The sequence below is a fragment of the Psittacula echo genome (assembly GCF_963264785.1).
Source record: "Psittacula echo genome assembly, chromosome: 2".
In the NCBI taxonomy this organism is placed as follows: domain Eukaryota; kingdom Metazoa; phylum Chordata; class Aves; order Psittaciformes; family Psittacidae; genus Psittacula; species Psittacula echo.
This window is the reverse complement of record NC_137737.1, coordinates 49,260,302-49,277,481: the sequence shown is the minus strand read 5'-3', so window position 1 is coordinate 49,277,481 and position 17,180 is coordinate 49,260,302. Positions and strand designations below refer to the sequence as shown.

Below are 17,180 nucleotides of genomic sequence, written 5' to 3'. Positions count from 1 at the left end.
CATCCGTGTCATCACTGCTGGATAGGGGCCAGGCTCACCAGAGGAGCAGGACAGGGGGTGGAGTTGTGCAAGGGAGCAAGAGCAAAGCGGTCACACACAGGCTGAGGATCTTCTGTATCACACCAGGTAATGGAGAAGAATGAGCCCAGATATTTCTTATGTTGCCACTACCCATTTTACATGAGATCAAGGGTAACTCTCCTAAAAGAAACAGGGCTGGGGGACAAAAGGTGAAGACAGGAAAAAAAAACATTGGCTATAACCATCTCCGTATGAGAACATGTTACTAAACATGCTCCAAGTTTCTGCAGTCAGTAACTGAGTCATGAGGTACCATCGTGTCAATGAGACAGCACATCACTGCCAGCCTTCAGCATCTTTTCACCCAGTTATTTACATTCGATGTATTTTCTCGTGATCAATGAATTTGTTCAAGTTATGCAAGTTATCCCACCACTTAAAAAGAAAGGTCTCTGCAATGAGTTTAAACCATGGAGTAATCTTAACTTCATCCCTGGAAGCTTTGTCCAAGAGCTGTTTCAGTTCCTTCTGTGTCACGTAGCAGTGGCTTTGGATCTCATTAGGGTCGGGATTCAGCGTTACATCCTTCTGTACAAATAAGATATAGTCTATCTCGTGCTCTCCCCAGATCCCATCGGACTTGGCCTTGTAATGAATTCGCGTCAGGTACTGGATTTCTTCTGGAGTCACCTGCAGCCAAAACACTTGTCAGAGCCAGTGCCAAACTGGAACAGTTGCACTGCTAGGCATGGCAGTAGAACTCCCAGCTGCTACCTGCTTCCTTAAACACTACTTTTCTTCCAAGCATACAACTGCAATGTACTTCACAAAGAATTCCTGGCAGTGGGGTTGGAACCAGATGATCTTGGGGTCCTTTCCAACTCTAACCATTCTGTGATTCTATACATGAAGTTTTAAATAACTTCTACCAGACCCGAAGCACCAATGAACACAAATCCTTGCACCTACCCCCTACCTCCCAAGGGAAAGACATGACAGCCATTCTAAAGCTAAGGCCAGAACTACATATGACAGACCATCTACACCCTCATCTACCAGGGATCTGGCAAGTGGCAGGCTGGGTAATTAATTCTGGAGACCACCACTCCATCATGTTTCCTAGTCGCACGCTGCTCCTCCCGTGTCCCAGGGCACAAATGCAAAGTTACAAAACATGGGAAGAGATTTGGACCAGGAGCATAGCTCGGGCAGCTTCACCCTGCTCTCTGTGCGCTCCCAAACTGCCACCAGAGAGGAAGGTACGAGAAGCAGGCTGTATAAACAAACAGGCTGGAACAAACACAGAGCGCCAAGGCCATACTGCTTCCCATTGGAAATCTGGGATTGCAGAGAGGCTTGTACATGGCTCTTGGCAGCACGTTCACAGCGACGCCCTCCAGGAGCAGCAGTCCTACCAGAAGTGTGAAGCACTCTGCTGTTATCCTAGAGGAAGGATGTCATATTGCCTTCCCCTGGGCAAGCAGAACGGCCTGCCCAGCTGGAAAACACAGGCTAGACATGAAGCAACGCCATCCTTCATTACAGCCTGATTTACTTTTTGGTTCATACTCAGTCTGAGTACTGGAATATTCTACAATACCAATTATTGAGATGAACTTTTGAGACCCTGGACCATAGATGAAGTTCTCCGTATCTCCGAAGTTAAGTCTGTTCTTAGGTTTCAGGCTGACCTTGACTGCCAGATACAGCTAGTCTGTAAATTGGCAAGAATTCCTGCTTCTCCCTTCTTCTGTTACCTGATCCATGGGAATTCCTAACTCTGCTTTCAGTCGTCTCTGTGCTGCTCTCCGAACACCAATGGCATTATTTTCTTCCAGTTCCAGTGGATGGCTTAGAGGATGACTGCAACAAGTGTTGGTAAAGCAATCTGCAAGAAGTTTTGATCAGTACATTTTTGACACACAAAGCATTGGGGAAAAAAAGAAACAAACAGCAAAACCACCAAAACCCCAAACCAAACACAAAACCAAAAACCAAAACACAAAACCAAAACCCCTCCAGAGACATAGAGCAGTTATTCAATGCATCACAACTGTTTCTCTTTTGCAGAGAAGGATGAGAGAGGAAGGAGGGTGTTTTCACCTCATACTTTTCTTCACCTATTTTGCATCAAAATTTGCCTCCACAAGTACATTGCAGATTAGTTTGATTCACATGGAGATGTGCATTCTCATACCCATGACAGCCCTACTTAGAAAGCACGTTTATGAAAGTCTTGTTTACCCTACAAATGACGATTAAAATTACTTTGGGGAGTTTATAGGCAACAGAATACCAGAAATATTCCCAGAGCTTCAAGAGCAGCTGCCTGTAAGTAGAAGTAAATACGCAGTTTATGCTTGTGTTTAAAGGACACACCCTGTGTATTCTGTTTGAAGTATATGAAAAATTACCTTTCAGTTATGTAGAATAACTGTGATTGGACAACCTTTTATCTATCTGTAGCAGTCCAGCTCAAAAGCATCTAAAATAGAGCCAAGTTACCCCCAGACTGCTCTGCAGCATTTTGAGTAGCTAGCAGTCAAGGAAAGAACACGAGGTCTGGCTTCCAGAAGAGGGTTAGAAACCACTTGAACTCATTTTCCATCCAAAATTCTGAAACAGCTGTGTGCTTCCTCTAACACATCTCCTGTAAGCTATTTTTCTTTCATTATTTTTATGTCTCTCCATCTGCATTCAATAGTAGCGGTTCAGGAGTCTCAAAAATTGCCTGGCCACACAGTCTCACTTCTACAGTTAAAAAAATGTTGGTGAAGACATACACAGCTAATGGTCTCTGGATCTCACTGAAGCACAATGCAGCTGCTTCCAAGCAGCAGGGCTCTGCTACCTATCACCTACATGTCTGTCTTTACCAGTGGAATGAGAACACTCTCCACAGCTACCAGAGCAATTCCTGCAGCTCCACGAAATAAATCTTGCAGCAGAGAAGGTAAACAACACAAACTCCGTGCTTGCACAAACAGGATCAACTATGTCAGGGAACAATCATTTCCCAAGAACATATATAGCAATAAGCTACCGTTCTCATTGTCTTACATCATCCACAAGGTAAGTACATCTTTCAACATCAATACAAGAGGAGTATTAGAAGTATCTCCCCTCTGAAGCAGTAAATTCTAATACCTAAAAATCAGTTACACTGTAAGATTAGGCTGGCATATTTTTTAAAATAGAACATTTTGATAAATACAGTGTGCTTTAGTACTAACCTGGAAATGTAATTTTTGCACTTGACCTCTGCTGCAGTAACAGTTTATTTTCTGTATTAAATAAGAAAACACTGAAAGCTCGGTGCAGTAAACCTGAAAACAGAAAACAAAACATGGAGAGCTATTAACAGAGGAGAGAAAAACCATATGGAGTCATTTCAAGAGCTTAGAACAGCCTCATTTTGGAGTAATCTAATTAAAAACTCACATGTTAAAAATGAAGGATTTGATAAAAAACTTCGGAGTTATTATTTAGGGGCTTATGTCAGCTTATGCAAACATTAGGAAATTAGAGAAGCGCTAAGAACAACAATGCAACAGAAGAGTTCTTCTAAACTTGGTCAGTTTGCTGTTCTGAACACTCATGCTTGGGCAAGCTTTTAAGGAGGGTTCAGTAACCAAAAATTTATTATCAAAAAGAGATGACTCGAATTCCTAAGAAAACCTGTATGGAATTTCAAGACACTTCATGAACTGCAAAAGTACACCGGAAGACAGGCTCACTTAAGTGCACTTTTGCTTTTTTCTGCATCTTTTGAGTTTGCTATTCATAGAATCACAGAATGGTTTGGTTGGAAGGGATCTTGAAGATCATTCAGTTCCAACCCCCCGCCATGGGCAGGGACACCTTCCACTACACCAGGCTGCTCAAAGTTCCATTCTTCACTCTTCAGGAAGATGTTTTCCCTGAACACAGAAAAGGAGGTCACACGCTACTATGGGGAGATTCATGAATCTGACCAACCTCAAATAAAATCCACAATCAATTAAAATGACACCAATGAAAACCTTTCCTGTTAGCAGCATTTGAAGCAGAACTCTGCATGAAGAACTTAAAAATCAAAGCCTCTTCTACTTGAAAAGAAATCAGTGGCATTCTTTAGGAAAAGTTACATAAAATCAGGTATCCATAATAGCATAAAACAGGCTAAAAATATTTGCATCACTAAAATGGGATTCAGAAGTATTTATCAAGATATGCAGCTTATACCCACAATCACACATTTCTCTCCTTTGCTACTGCCACCCCTTGTGTGTTCCTCCATATTGCAGTACTTTTAAAATTAGATACTGCATGCTGGGGGAGGAGGGAGGATGTGAGGAAGCACTTGCTCTGGTTTGATCAACCTGTTAATGTAATCATGACTATATTTCTGAGAACACTCATTCAACTTAACGGTTCAAGCAGAAGGTTCAATCAGGCCGTACCTTTATCAATGTTCTCATTCAAGTGGCAGTTCTTCTTGGTATCCGCTCCAATCTTATTATCATTTTCATCAATCAGGATGCACATCTCTGCCAAGAGCTGCACCTGCTGCTCATCCAGGTGGTCTGTGCTTACCTCAGGCATCGTGATGGTGGCACACGTTCTACTGTAAACAACAGAACGAAGAGTCACTCAGTACTAACAACATCCGTAAGGTTCTGGGCAGAGTAGGAGAAACAATCAAATGGCTAGGTTTTCTGACATTGTGCACCAACTGTATTTTGAGGGGCTTACAGGCTTTTAGATTGCTGAAACTTTCTATTCACAATACAAATCACACAACATTTTATAGGTGCTTACAAGATCTTTTTCACTTCTCTGAAAGCCCCTGCAGCAGCAGCTGCTGCTGAACAGCTGTGTCAAATAGAACGCTTTGAGAGGGTCGTAGCGCAGGAAATCCAGCTCCACGCTTCACCCAGCACAGAGCTCACCTCGCCTAACCCCACAGCCTATGCACGTCCTGCACACTGACGCTGCGCTACATTTATAGTGCCACACGTCGTGTGCAAAGCCCGTTTTTCCCCCCATCAGTAAGAACTAAGCAACAAGGCTTCCCTGACCATGCACTCCAAAACACCCCCAAACCCTGCCCTCGCGGCCCCTCTCCACGCTGCAGCCAGCTCCCATCGCTCTCTGCCTCCGCTGCCCCCTTCCCCGCCGGGCCCCGTTCCTCAGCAGCTGCCCCGCTCCTGCTCGGACCAGCCACGTCCCTCAGCAGCCGCCTTCTCTCTGTCTCCTCACTGTCACCTCTGGGCCCGGGCCTTCCCCCCGCGCAGGCCGGCTGCGGACGCGAGCTGCTGGTGCCGGTCCCCCACGCGCTGGCGGCAGCACCACCCTAGAGTGACAGCAGACCCGCGGTGGGCCACGGCACCCGCCCGGAGCAGCACGCGCCACATGGCCCGTCACCCCGCTTCCACCAATGGCAGCGCCCAGCCACACCGACGTCACCGCATCGCACCATCGCCCCACCGCGGTGCGGCCTGCCCAGGAGGAGAGACTTGACAGCGACAGAGGGGCGCAGCCAACTGCAACGCAGCCAGGTAGAGACACTGACCAATAGGAAGAGAGAATGACGGCTACCTAGCCAATGGGAGCGGGAAAGCCTGATCAGGCTGTGCCCTGCTGGGCACAGCAATTTCCGGCAGGATGGGAGGAGGCATCGGGCTCTGATGCCAGGGCGCGGTTCCAGGCTTGTTCCGGCCTCAGGGTGGACCTTCTGACCCAGCACCAAAGCTCGGTCGTCGCAGGGCTACGCGGCGCCGGGGCACGCCAAGGTGGATGGGGCGAGGATGGATGTAGGGCGGCACGGGCCAGGCGGAGGTACCGCACTGCAGGCCTTCATCTGGGAGCAAGCTGCACAGCAGCCGCTTGTGAAGATGAAAGGAGCCTTTATCTTCTCCTGGCAGTGAGGAGGTTTAAGCATTTTTAACACTAAGCGCTGCCTACTGTCTTTTCACCCATGCAGGAAAACATAAAGGCTGCACCACAATGCCAGCTCTTACAAGTGTACCTTGCTTGTGGCAAACACCTTCTGGATCGAATTTCTACTCGGGTCTGGGAGCATTCTTTTAGACAGATACCCTAACCACAAGACTTGAGTCACAGGGCTTTTTGGCAGTCTCGGTAGCATGCTTGGATGTTTTTCTTTGCTCTATAGCAGCACCCATTGAATAAGAGGGTGTGTGCCGCACAGTTCCCATAGTGCCCACAGTGCCTGTGGCACTCTTCAAGGTGGGAACAGTGGTGGTCTTCCCTCCTTTGCTGACAGCTACAGTTCACAGAAAACTGTGTTAGCCAAGCTCTGAAATTGCCAAACTTGTTAAGTTCTTAAGGGACAGAGAAAGAAATGCCCAGTTTCTGGATGGGAACCAAGCATAGGCAAAATGTCAAGGTGAGCTGCTCCAATATGTGTGTCTAGAACTGCACTAGGTACTTGGTCTAAAGGTGGAGGAACATCAATATCTTTGTAGAACCTTCACACCACCATAATGGAGTACCTTTGGAGTAAGACTTTGTTTGCCAATTTACTGCCTTCCACAGATTTGGATTTATTGTTAGATTCCACAAAAGGCCTAGAAATTATGTCTCATATGTTGTCTTGGGTGCATCACTCTTTCTCATTGCCTCTCAGCTCACATTCCTGCATTTTGGTCTGTCATGAGTTTTCCTGTGAAAAGGACAGATGGCCTTTCATTTACAGATACCATTAGCAAAACAAAATGTTCAAACTGACAGTTAATGTCCTACAAAAGGGTTATTTTACAGGAGTTTCTCTCTGCAGAACTTGATAAAGGGCAGGAGGTGGTTTGAGTGGAAGCCACCCGAAACCAGCAGAGAGCATCAGAAGTGAAAAAAAACCCCAACCAACCAAAACCAACCAACGTGCCAGCTGCTGTATATCCCTTTAACTATAGAAAATACAACATAAAACCATTAAGGTTGTGTTATTCATTAATATATTACAAGTGTAATATTATCACAAGCACATTAGTAATAATTAACATACACTCAGAAAGGACTGAAATTTGCACATAATTACTTTTTATCCTGAGTCACTGTTGAGCATGAAAACACAGTAACTGGATACTGAGCTCTGCAGAACTACTGATAATGTCCTTCACCATATTGATCACTCACTACTTTTATTGATCCAGTGTAACCAAATATAAGGGACACTACCCCAAATCCTCAAGCTACTGAGATGGAGATACAAACCAGCATTTCATATGAAGACAATAGAGTTAACAAGCCTTCCTGAGAGTGAAGCCCTATTGGAAGAGAAACTTCTACCCTAAAAGACAGAAATGGGGTCTGTACATGGGGCACAGCTGATGTATGACATACACGGATGAGCAGATGTACACAGTGACATTCAGGCTACACAGTGGAGTGATACCACAAAAACATCCCCATAGGTAACGGATTAAAGAAAAAAAAGAGGGCTTTTTTTTTTTTTCCTAGTAATAACTATTGAGAACTTCTATACAGGCACTTTAGAACCTGTCAGAAAAAACTATAGCTCCTGCCTTGCACAGACAAAGCACTTCACCTGGAGCAACACTGGTGAGCAACATGTCTGACATAAATTGCTGGTGGTTAATGAGAGGTAGAAAAGCAGCCAAAAAAGATGAGAGAGACAAAATAACCTTTTCACAAAACAGACAAGGGAGAAATCACCCAAGCCTTTAACCAAAGACACTTTTTAGGATTACATGCTTTGTCACCTGTATCATCGTTTCTGTCACTCCCCTCCAGACTTGCCCTGTTCCTTCAGTGAAGTTCTTTGTGTTGAAGATAAAGCAGCCTCATTTTTGTAATGGTATGCTGAAAACCTGAACTTTTGAAAGACTGAAACCTCAGAACTTTTACTTCACCCCGCATAAACAGAGGCATGCCTGAAGTGACATATACATGCCTTTAAGTCTTGATTTAATTTATGTATCTCCTGAACTCTGCTGACTGTTTCTAAACACTCTACTAACAAGGGAAAAGCAGTCTTATTGCCACTGAAAAATCTCTCATTTCATCTGAAAATCCAACCGGCTGCAAATCACTGACAGAATTTTGCTCTCTACTAAGCTAAAGAAAACGTGACCCCCACCAAACCAGAGCTAAATGCTTTAATTATTCAGCAAATTAAACAAGAAGATAGTAAAGCAAAGTAAAAAATATGCTGAACAAACCAGGGTTTTGATGCCAGCCTACAACACACAGACTCTTGAGACACACCTCTCCTCAGTTTTCAGCTTTGCTAAGGAAAATTAAGGACTTCCCCTCACTTTTCACAACCAACCTACCTCTTTTTAAGCTTCCTCTTCACTTATTCTGATATTAGAGACTTCTAGTTCACCCTTCTCATCCATACAGCTATACCTGTTCCTGGTCTCTATGAAAAATTATTCTTGGATGTCTGCTCCTGCCCTGAAATCACAGTTCTTCAAGAAACATTTAAGTAATCCACTTACACGCAGAACAACAACAGCCTGGATGAGGAGGTGAATAGCTTTCTGTCCTAATGAATCAGCTGTTGTTCATTTGCTCCTTCTTTCTTAAAAGGCCTATTTCAGGAAAGTGGGCTGGCTTCAGCTCACTTCAGAGAAGGCAGATGGCTTTGTAGTAAAAAATGTAATGCATATATGCTAAATATATAAGTAGGATACTGCATTTGCATTTAGTTCTGCTACCTTCAGCATGATGGAAAGTGATATGATGGATGACTTCCAAGTGTTATTGTACAGCATAAAGCGATGATTAATGATACAGGAAATCACTCTTTTAGAATGGAGATGCTGGGATGTTTTCTATAAGTAACTCTTGAGTCCTTTTCTTTCTAGGTAAGTTTTTCTTTTGTCTTTCTTTTTGTTTGAGCTCTGGACAAGGGACTTTGCCTTTTCCTGTTTCTTTTATAGGTTTGTAAAATCTTAATCCATTCAACTATTAGTCTGTTGCTGGTTTCCTAAGCCTTGTATCTTGTCTTCTCAAGCCCAGCCACAGATGCAGAAGTAGGTCTGGAAGGTGATGTCCAGTAATTTTTACCACTCAGTTTACTGAAATGCCTACTTAAAAAGCTTTTTAGCTGCTGATAAGAGAGGCAAACTAGTACTGCCCCAATCTCCCTATGCTCCTGTGTTGCTATCTGTGCCTGTTGTTTTAAAACAAGTAGTTTGTGAAAAGAAAGTGCAGTCTTTTGTTTGGTACCTGCTTCTATACATCACACAGTGCCTGTTGCTCTTGTAGTGCCATGGCAAAACCAAACTAGTAACAGGGCTCAAGTGGCAACAGGCTAGCCACTTGCTGTTCTTTCATTATGAAAAAGCAACTGCATCCGTACAAGGCCTGTTAATTTTCAAGTCAGGGCCACCCTGCATCAAAGAAAAAGTTGTTTATTGTTTAAGCCCCAGACTTCCCTTGATGCAGTATTTTCTGTTTCTTCAGGGGGAAAGAAAGGTTATGGTACAGTATGGTGGGGCAAAAAACCTGTCATGGTACAGTATGGTGGGGCAAAAAACCTGTTATGGTACAGTAGAATTATATTAGGATGAAGTAATTTTGGTAAGAATAATAAGGCTAAAAAAATGTTTAGTTAGGAACAGAACAGCTGGGGACTCAAGTTGTGACTTGGCTAGGATAACTGCAACTACCAGCTACAAAGAGAAAAGTGTTCCTCAGTTGTCGGTATTGGGACTGATCCTGTTCGACATCTTTGTTGGCAACATGGACAGTAGAATTGAGTGTGCCCTCACCCAGTTTGCTGGTGACACTAAACTATGTGGCGTGTTTGGCATGCTGGAGGGAAGAGATGCCATCCAAAGGGACCTTGACATGCTTGAGAGGTGGGCCAATGCCAACCTCATGAAGTTCAAGAAGGCCAAGTAAGAGCCGTGGTGCAGGAAGACCTGGGTAGACTGGAAGAGTGGGCGAAAAAGAACCTTATGAAGTTCAAGGAGGACCTAGATAAAGCCCAGTCCTATAGCACAGGCTGGGATCTACCTTGTCACTGGGGAGCAGTTTTGACATGGGGGTCCTGGTGAACAAGCAGCTCAATATGAGTGAACAGTGTACTGCTGTGGCAAAGAAAGCCCCAGTCTGGGTTACATCAATAAGGGAATCACCCACAGAGAGAGAGTGGTCATCATCCCACTCTATTTGACACTTGTCAGGCCACAAATGGAATACTGTGTTCAGTTTTTTTGTTTTGATTCCGTTCTATGAATTCAAAACATCAAACAGTAGCATTTGGTCAGGTTGTGTTCAGGCTTCCTCCCAGGCAAGTCTGTTCTGTTTCTTGCCTGTCTTCATTTGGCTGTCCTTTCTCCTCACTTTTCCTCTCCTACAGCCACTTACTCATTCTGCTCCCTTTTGATGGCTTTAAAGAAGGGGAATAGGCTAAAATTATGGGAAGTTCTGAGGCAGTGAGGCTGGTTATCTTGTAGAATGACCTTCAGTGATGAAAAAGATGCTAATAAATAGGTAAAATGCTATTTTTGTTAGTCTTAATACAGCTACAATTAAGAAATGACTGCACAGAATGAGGTGGAAAGGAAAAAGAAGACAAAGGAACAGTATAAACAGACAAAACAACAGGCATACTTGTAGCTGAGAAGCACATGAAAAGAAAATGTATTATTTTCAGCCTTCACTCTGAAGCGCATGTTCTGTCCTTTTCACAGACCTCTTCTGAGGCAGACAGATAATCTGCAGGGAGAGAAAAAATAATTAGGCAAAGGCCTCTTCTGATTTTCACAATCTGTTACGAGAAATGAGAATTTTAGGTGAAGGCTTCTTCTAAGTATTAATCAGTAAAGGAATTAATCACATTTCAATAATGTGTTGTAAGCTTCAAAGTGAACAGCCTACTTGCAGAATGTAGTGGTTAGCTTTGATTCACTGTTGTACTGTCCGCAGATAAAGCAGAGTAGGTCCAGATTCAGCATGTTCCAGCTATTCTGTATTACAAAATAAGGGTTCCAGCAGTGTTCCAGGGAAGCTTCATCTCCCTTGTCTGTCCACAGTGGTCCACTTGGGCAATGGTTAGGATGAAATGCAACTCGGGTTTTTCAGTATCAGCATTAAATGAACGCCTGGGAGCTGCGGGGTTGTAAGGCAACCATTGAAGCAGGGGGAAGTGGCGGTGCCCCATTCCCGCAGCCGGGCACGGCCCGCTGCTGTGCTGTCGGTCTGTCTCTGTAGAGAGTCCGTGTTCGTTGCCACACCTCAGGTCAAGTGCCCAGGTCCCCATCTATCAGGGCTTACGGCGCCTACCCCAAACCAAGTAAGCCGTCCCATGGGGGCCCGTGCCCTGGCCCGGTGGCATCTTCCGAGCTCCTGTACATAAGCCGCCCGCGGCCGCCGGGGATGAGCGAAGCTTGGCCGGCGGCTGGCAGCTCTCGCTCTCTACCTAGCCCGTCGCCATGGCGGCGAGCGGGGGCCGCGGGCCGCTTCCGCCCGCCGCCGGATGTCACCCCGGGGGCTCCTCACCAGAGAGGCGCGTCGCTGCCAGAGCGCGGCGCCCAGCTCCTCCCGCCACCACCCTCCTCCTCCTTCCCCCAGCTGCCTGCAGCCCTTCACCTTCCCGCCCGCCGCCCCGGCTGTGGCTGACAGGTGAGTGCGGGCGTCCTCGGCGCCCCCCTTTCCCCGCTCCCCTCAGCGGGGCGCAGACCCTCCGCCATCTTCGCGCCCAGCCAGGCCCCCCGCCGCCGCGGGCAGTGGCTCCCCAGTGGGGCTGCGGGCAAGGCCTGGAGCAGGAGGACCGGGGGGGAAAGGGAAGGGCCGGGCTGTGGAGCTGGGCGGGACGCCCGGGAGGGGGTCTCGAGGGAAGCGGGGCAGCGGTGTGGGCAGCGGTGTCAGCTGTGCGGTGCCGCCGCCTCGCCAGGCCTGTGCCGTCAAGCGGGGCTCCTGCCTTGGCACCCCCTCCCAGCCCGTCCTATTCCGGTTTATTTCGCATGAAATTACCTGCACGTTCTCTCTTAGAACCGTAAATAATCGAAAATTAGCCCTTCTTGCTCTTCTCCTATCTGTCTTGTGTGTTCTTCTTTATTTGCTTGGGGTGTTTTTTAACCACTTCCAGCCCGAGGCTGTAGGGGTGGTTGCAGGTCTGCAGATAGTGAAACCGAGGGCGCCTGTTGAGGAGACCTTGTGTCCTACCGCATATCCTAAGGACAAGCTAAGTGTAGTACCTCATTAGCTTGCACTAATGTGTAACTAATGTGAGTTCAGATTCTCTGACATACGTACAAATGGAGTAAAAGTGAAACACCCATATTCCCTGAAGTGGGGCACAGTTGCCTGACGATGTGAAGTTGGTGGTTGAACAGGGTAGATACGGCCTTCAGCAGGAGGAGCGTGGCTTGGAACAGTCTGAGATGAGTAAAAGTTAAGCCTGTAAAAAGCTATTTGCAGTATTTAACATCCTGAGCTAAAAATTGTGAAAACAAATCTGAAGGAAAGAATTAATACGTGCTTTATCCATTCAGAGGTTGAGTGGATGTCAGGTTCCATTTGCAGAAGGAAATTAAATAAGTAGAGTGTGCTTATGCAAAACAAGGAAAACTTTTTCAAGACTTGAACCGTTGTTCAAGGACACCTTGGTGTTTGCAAGGAAAGAGAAACTTCTGTGTGCCTTTATCCTTGTTACATCCTCCAGCTTGCGAAAGTTTGTTTTGTTATGGTGTTTTAAAGTGTGCTTTCTATAACAGTATCTCATGGAAGATTTACGTAAAGAACTGGTGGAGCAGCTTCTTTGAAGTGATTCAGTGTCATTGAGTACACCTTGAAATTATACAAATGTCTGTTGTTCAGGCTCCCATTTTGCAATGTAACAGCAGTATTGTTCTCCTTAAGCAAATTTCTCAAACTGTTTTCCAACCAAGCCTGCTGCTGGTGTTTCTTGTGCGATGTTTTTGAAAGGGAGCTGGTAACCGCTATCCTCAAGTATGTTTTATAATGTGTGGTTTACATTAGATAGGATCTTGCGTGTGTGTGTGTCAACCCTGATGTGTCTTGTTGTAATAACTTTAAGTGTAGCTTTATGTGATATGGACTTGGGCAGTTATTTTAAGAGAAGGTGCCTGAATCCAACATTAGGATTTAAGGCAGGGAACACAGTAACGTTTTTGTGTGTGTGTTTTGTTGTATGTTTCTTTAATGCCTGTTGTTTATGTGTACATTTGTCCCTAAACTATCATGTTAAATCTAATTACTAGATGTTAAATCTAAATATCATGTTAAATCTAAGCTTATCATGTTAAATCTAATTCTAAGATGAGACTGTCTAATGTAGACATGCTCTTCCACTGTCTTTTAAATTTAGGAGTTGTTTAAAGGATGGAATCTCTTGCATGGACTGAAATGCTTGAGAGTGTTGGTACAATCATGGGAGAAACATTGTGAGTTTGCTGATAGTGCCTTAAATGAGCTTACTTCTACAAAATCCAGAAATTGCAAGCCAGAACTAGTATGTATCAAGTAAGGAGAAGTTAAGTGGTATTGCATTTTATATGTTTGAAATGAGACTGGAATCGTTTTATGTCATGGCATTCTTAAGTCTTGGAGCTAAGACTAAGTAGCTTGTGTTGTAAGGCCAGGTGAAGGGCTTGTTCCAGGGACCAGCACTTCAAACCTCTGGGAGGAGAGTTTGTTAGTACTCTGCTCATGACCCCTGAGGGATGGACAGGAATCGTGATGGTGTCTTTAGAAGCTGGAGTGATTTGTTATTTTCTCATCCTCGAGTAATACATACTGACTATTTTGAGACTGTCTTGATGTTTGAAAATGGTAAGACTTGGTGCTTGCATTGCTATTACACGTGCTGTTGAAAGATTTGGTAGTTCTCTGTAGTAGGCCACATGAGGAAGTGCTTCAAGAATGTGCTATATTTATTTGGTGCTTCAGGAAACCTTGCTGAAAGTGTTATAATTAGTGTCAAAGTTACTTGCTTTTGTTGATGTCTTAAGCAGTAAAATATTCTAATTTATTAGCAAGTAATGTATTCCCAAATGAAGAGCAATGATATTAGAGGTCACTCTGCTTGCATAAAAGCATTATAGAAATTTATCTAGTATGTTGGTAATAACTACCTAAATAATGTTTGTTTAGAGAATAGCACAGTAACATTCTGACCTCTGAATATGGTGCAGTGCTTCCTGAAACAAATACCTGGTTAAACCGCCTTTGCTCTTGAACTTACTTAGGGTTCCTCACCCTCAGGTCCTGCATTTGCGTACCTGTGCATGCATGCAGACTATTCCTAGGCTATTAGGGATTTGCTAGTACAGGAATGGGAGCTAAAATATCTGTGAAACAGCTAAGGAAATAGAGTAGCCTTCAAACATGTTTTAGGATTTAACCAGCTGTAAGTAATTTAGCAGAACCTGATGCTATCCACTGAACTCTCCAATAAGTTACTAATCAACACCTATTAATAAAACAAGGTATGGTATATACTCACAGTATGTGTCTGTCATAACTAATGTTAAATGTAAGCTTATACTATACCCTGTACCATTTACACTACTTGAAGCAGTGAGCACAGTCAGTTCAAGTTTGATAATTACTGTTTTTTAATATTAGTTAAAATAAGTCAGTATGGTTGAAAGCATAATTTCTTGGCTTAGCAGACTGTTTTGTAGTCTGGGTCTGCACAGCTTTTTGTATGATTACAGAATTTGCTGACACAGTTGAATTAGCAAGATCAAAGCTTGCTAGCAGCAAAACTGGGCTGGCTTATGCCTGGATGTTTGTGTTAGAAGCTTGCTCAGAGTAGATCCTTACTAATGTATTACAGCTTTTATCATTGATTTCCAGCTGTATAACATACTTAAAATTCATTAGTGCAGCTTCTTTACTATGCTTTCTGTCAGGGGTAAGTTGTTGCCTTTTCAGTAGTGGATGCTTTCCCCTTTTACGTTTTGAGGAACATCCAGTTCTGTTTGAAAGAATGCTGTGCTAAATTTAGAAAAAAAATCAATGTTGTAATGCTCAAGTGATTTCATAAGGTTTGAGCACACTTATCAGTGGTTCTAGCATCATCTGTGATGATCTGGAATGTCTTTGTTTCCTAAATATTTATCTTTAGCAAAACAACTAGTCTTACACAGAAGTTGGTTTGGCCTGATCTTTCTCAGGTGTGCTGTATTCTTACAGCTTGCATTGAATTAATGGTACTTGAATGTACAGCATCCTTGAAACAAGTTGTTCACCAAAGACCTCAAAATAGAAGTTTTACTCCTTTAAGTTTTATTTCTTTGCATATGAATAAAGATTGTAGTGGCATATATTGATACTTAAATTCCTTTAACTCATGAGTAATGCTGTCAAACTGAGTTACATGTAGTTAAGAACTTAATAGCTATAATCATTCTCCTTTCTTTCCACTTTCCCTCCCTGTTTTGTGAAAAAAGAGCAAATCTCATGTTAACTGGCATCTTTTTATTGTAAGGTTTTAATGTTGCACAGGACAGTAATTACTATTGTGAAAAGCCTTTATTTTTTATGTAGTATATACTGAAATTTTGCTTGAGACACCTGAGACTTAGAGATTTAAGAAGTGTTTCTGTGGTGTAGGTGGTTTTATGCTTTTTTTTTTTTTTTTTTTTTTTTTTTTTTGTCACAGTCATTTAAATAGTGAGCATTGCTATTGCTAAACTCTGAACACAATGGAATAGGGAGAGCTTGGGTAAGAGATGTTGCTGAAACTTGCTGGTGTTTTCCCTTTACAGACTTGTGTGTTATCTTGACTGAACAAAAAGGGAAATGCAATACTGTAGCCATTTTGTGCTCTGACACTTAAAATGTATTTTCTCCCTGGCTTCAGCATCATGCCTACCCCAGAAATACTTTCAGCAGTCTACTTGTTCCATATTCAAGCATAGAAGAAGTAGGCAAGTAGAATTAGTTGACTGCTGCACTGAATTTTTAAGTCTAGTAAGGTAATGCGTGTGTGCACTTTTGGTGCCATTTCTCTGTTGTAGCTGGACAGAACAGTACTTGGTTACACATCTGCTCTTCACTGTTACTCTGTTGAAATATTTCCTGTGACTGAATACATAGTAACATCTGCTACAGAAAGGTAGGTGGCAGAACTTTAATTTAACGTGCTGTAAAATATGCTGTGAGATTAATTAAACAGCATACCAAAATATCGAAGTATCTTTGCATTCAGAAAGTAGTAGTCTCCTGTGGTCTAGATATTTTCTAGGCCATCTTTTTCTCCCCTACTTGCGCTGATTGATTTTGTCAGAAATTTGTTCTCTTGAGGCTTTGACAGATCGTTGCATGAAAAATCTATTCAAATGTCTTATTTTCCAAAGCAATTGAGCTGAAAAACTCAGTATATCTCACAAGCTCACTTTTTAATAATACAGTACTTGTGAACTGCCACCCTTAATGAATATAGTTTAGTAACACAAGACTCTGCCCCTTTTTCTGGTTGCTTTTTCTTCCTCAGTACTTTTGTTCAGCCTTTTTTACTCTTGATTGCTACTTTTTAGCTTTTGTGAACTTGGTTGTATTTGGCTGAGGAAACCAGACTCCCATACTTACTAGTGATTTTTTCATTTGACTTACAGTATCACTAAGTATAAGGAAAGTGAATTTAACTTTTCGGAACCCATTTGTAACACTCAAAAGTTATGATTACCCACATCTGACTAACAATATATAGTGGGTCATTTTGAGGCCTTTCTTTTCTTACTTTGTTTGACTGGGATTTGGTGCTTAGTCTTGACTTGTGTTGATGTTTTCCCTCATCCCCATTTCCTGTCATCTGGTGTGTTCTAACTACAAAAGTTTCAAAAATGTGACTTTGACTGGTTTGTATGCTACTGACTGTTTCACTAATCAATATTTAATATGGTTTTCATAGGATATGTAACATGACACTGATATACTGGACAGGTAATTTTCATTGTTTGAAAACCTTACATAATAAGGGGAATCAGGTAACTGCTAGAAATGAGCACCTTATTTATTTATTTTTTTCAGCATCATATTGCCAAGGATCTGTTATGTGAAATATACTCTTGGAAAACCTATAGCTTCTTACTGTTGCAATTAGCATCAAAATAGCCCTGAAACTGTCAAAGTGAAGTTAATATTTAAAGGGGCACTGTCACTTTTAAAAATGAATTTACATCCTGGTTCTAAAAACTCTTTAATTATCT

At 43.1% G+C, this 17,180-nt stretch overlaps 2 protein-coding genes across 2 annotated transcripts in view; one reads left to right on the top strand and one right to left on the bottom strand.

Moving 5' to 3' along the window:
- Positions 1 to 393: 393 nt before the first annotated feature.
- IDI1 (isopentenyl-diphosphate delta isomerase 1) lies at positions 394 to 4,620 on the bottom strand (the record flags this gene model as incomplete). The annotated part of the gene is made up of 4 exons (XM_080609868.1): positions 4,464 to 4,620; positions 3,255 to 3,347; positions 1,779 to 1,909; positions 394 to 711 (listed from the first exon to the last, which is right to left on the bottom strand). Exons 1-4 carry the CDS (start codon positions 4,603 to 4,605, stop codon positions 394 to 396), a joined length of 684 nt encoding a protein of 227 aa, XP_080465994.1. The 5' UTR covers positions 4,606 to 4,620.
- A 903-nt stretch (positions 4,621 to 5,523) lies between these two features.
- Positions 5,524 to 17,180, top strand: part of WDR37 (WD repeat domain 37) — a 49,238-nt gene continuing 37,581 nt past the window's right edge. The window contains exon 1 of the mRNA XM_080639651.1: positions 5,524 to 5,561. The gene's annotated coding sequence lies outside the window, so the exon portion shown is untranslated. The remainder of the gene's footprint in view (positions 5,562 to 17,180) is intronic.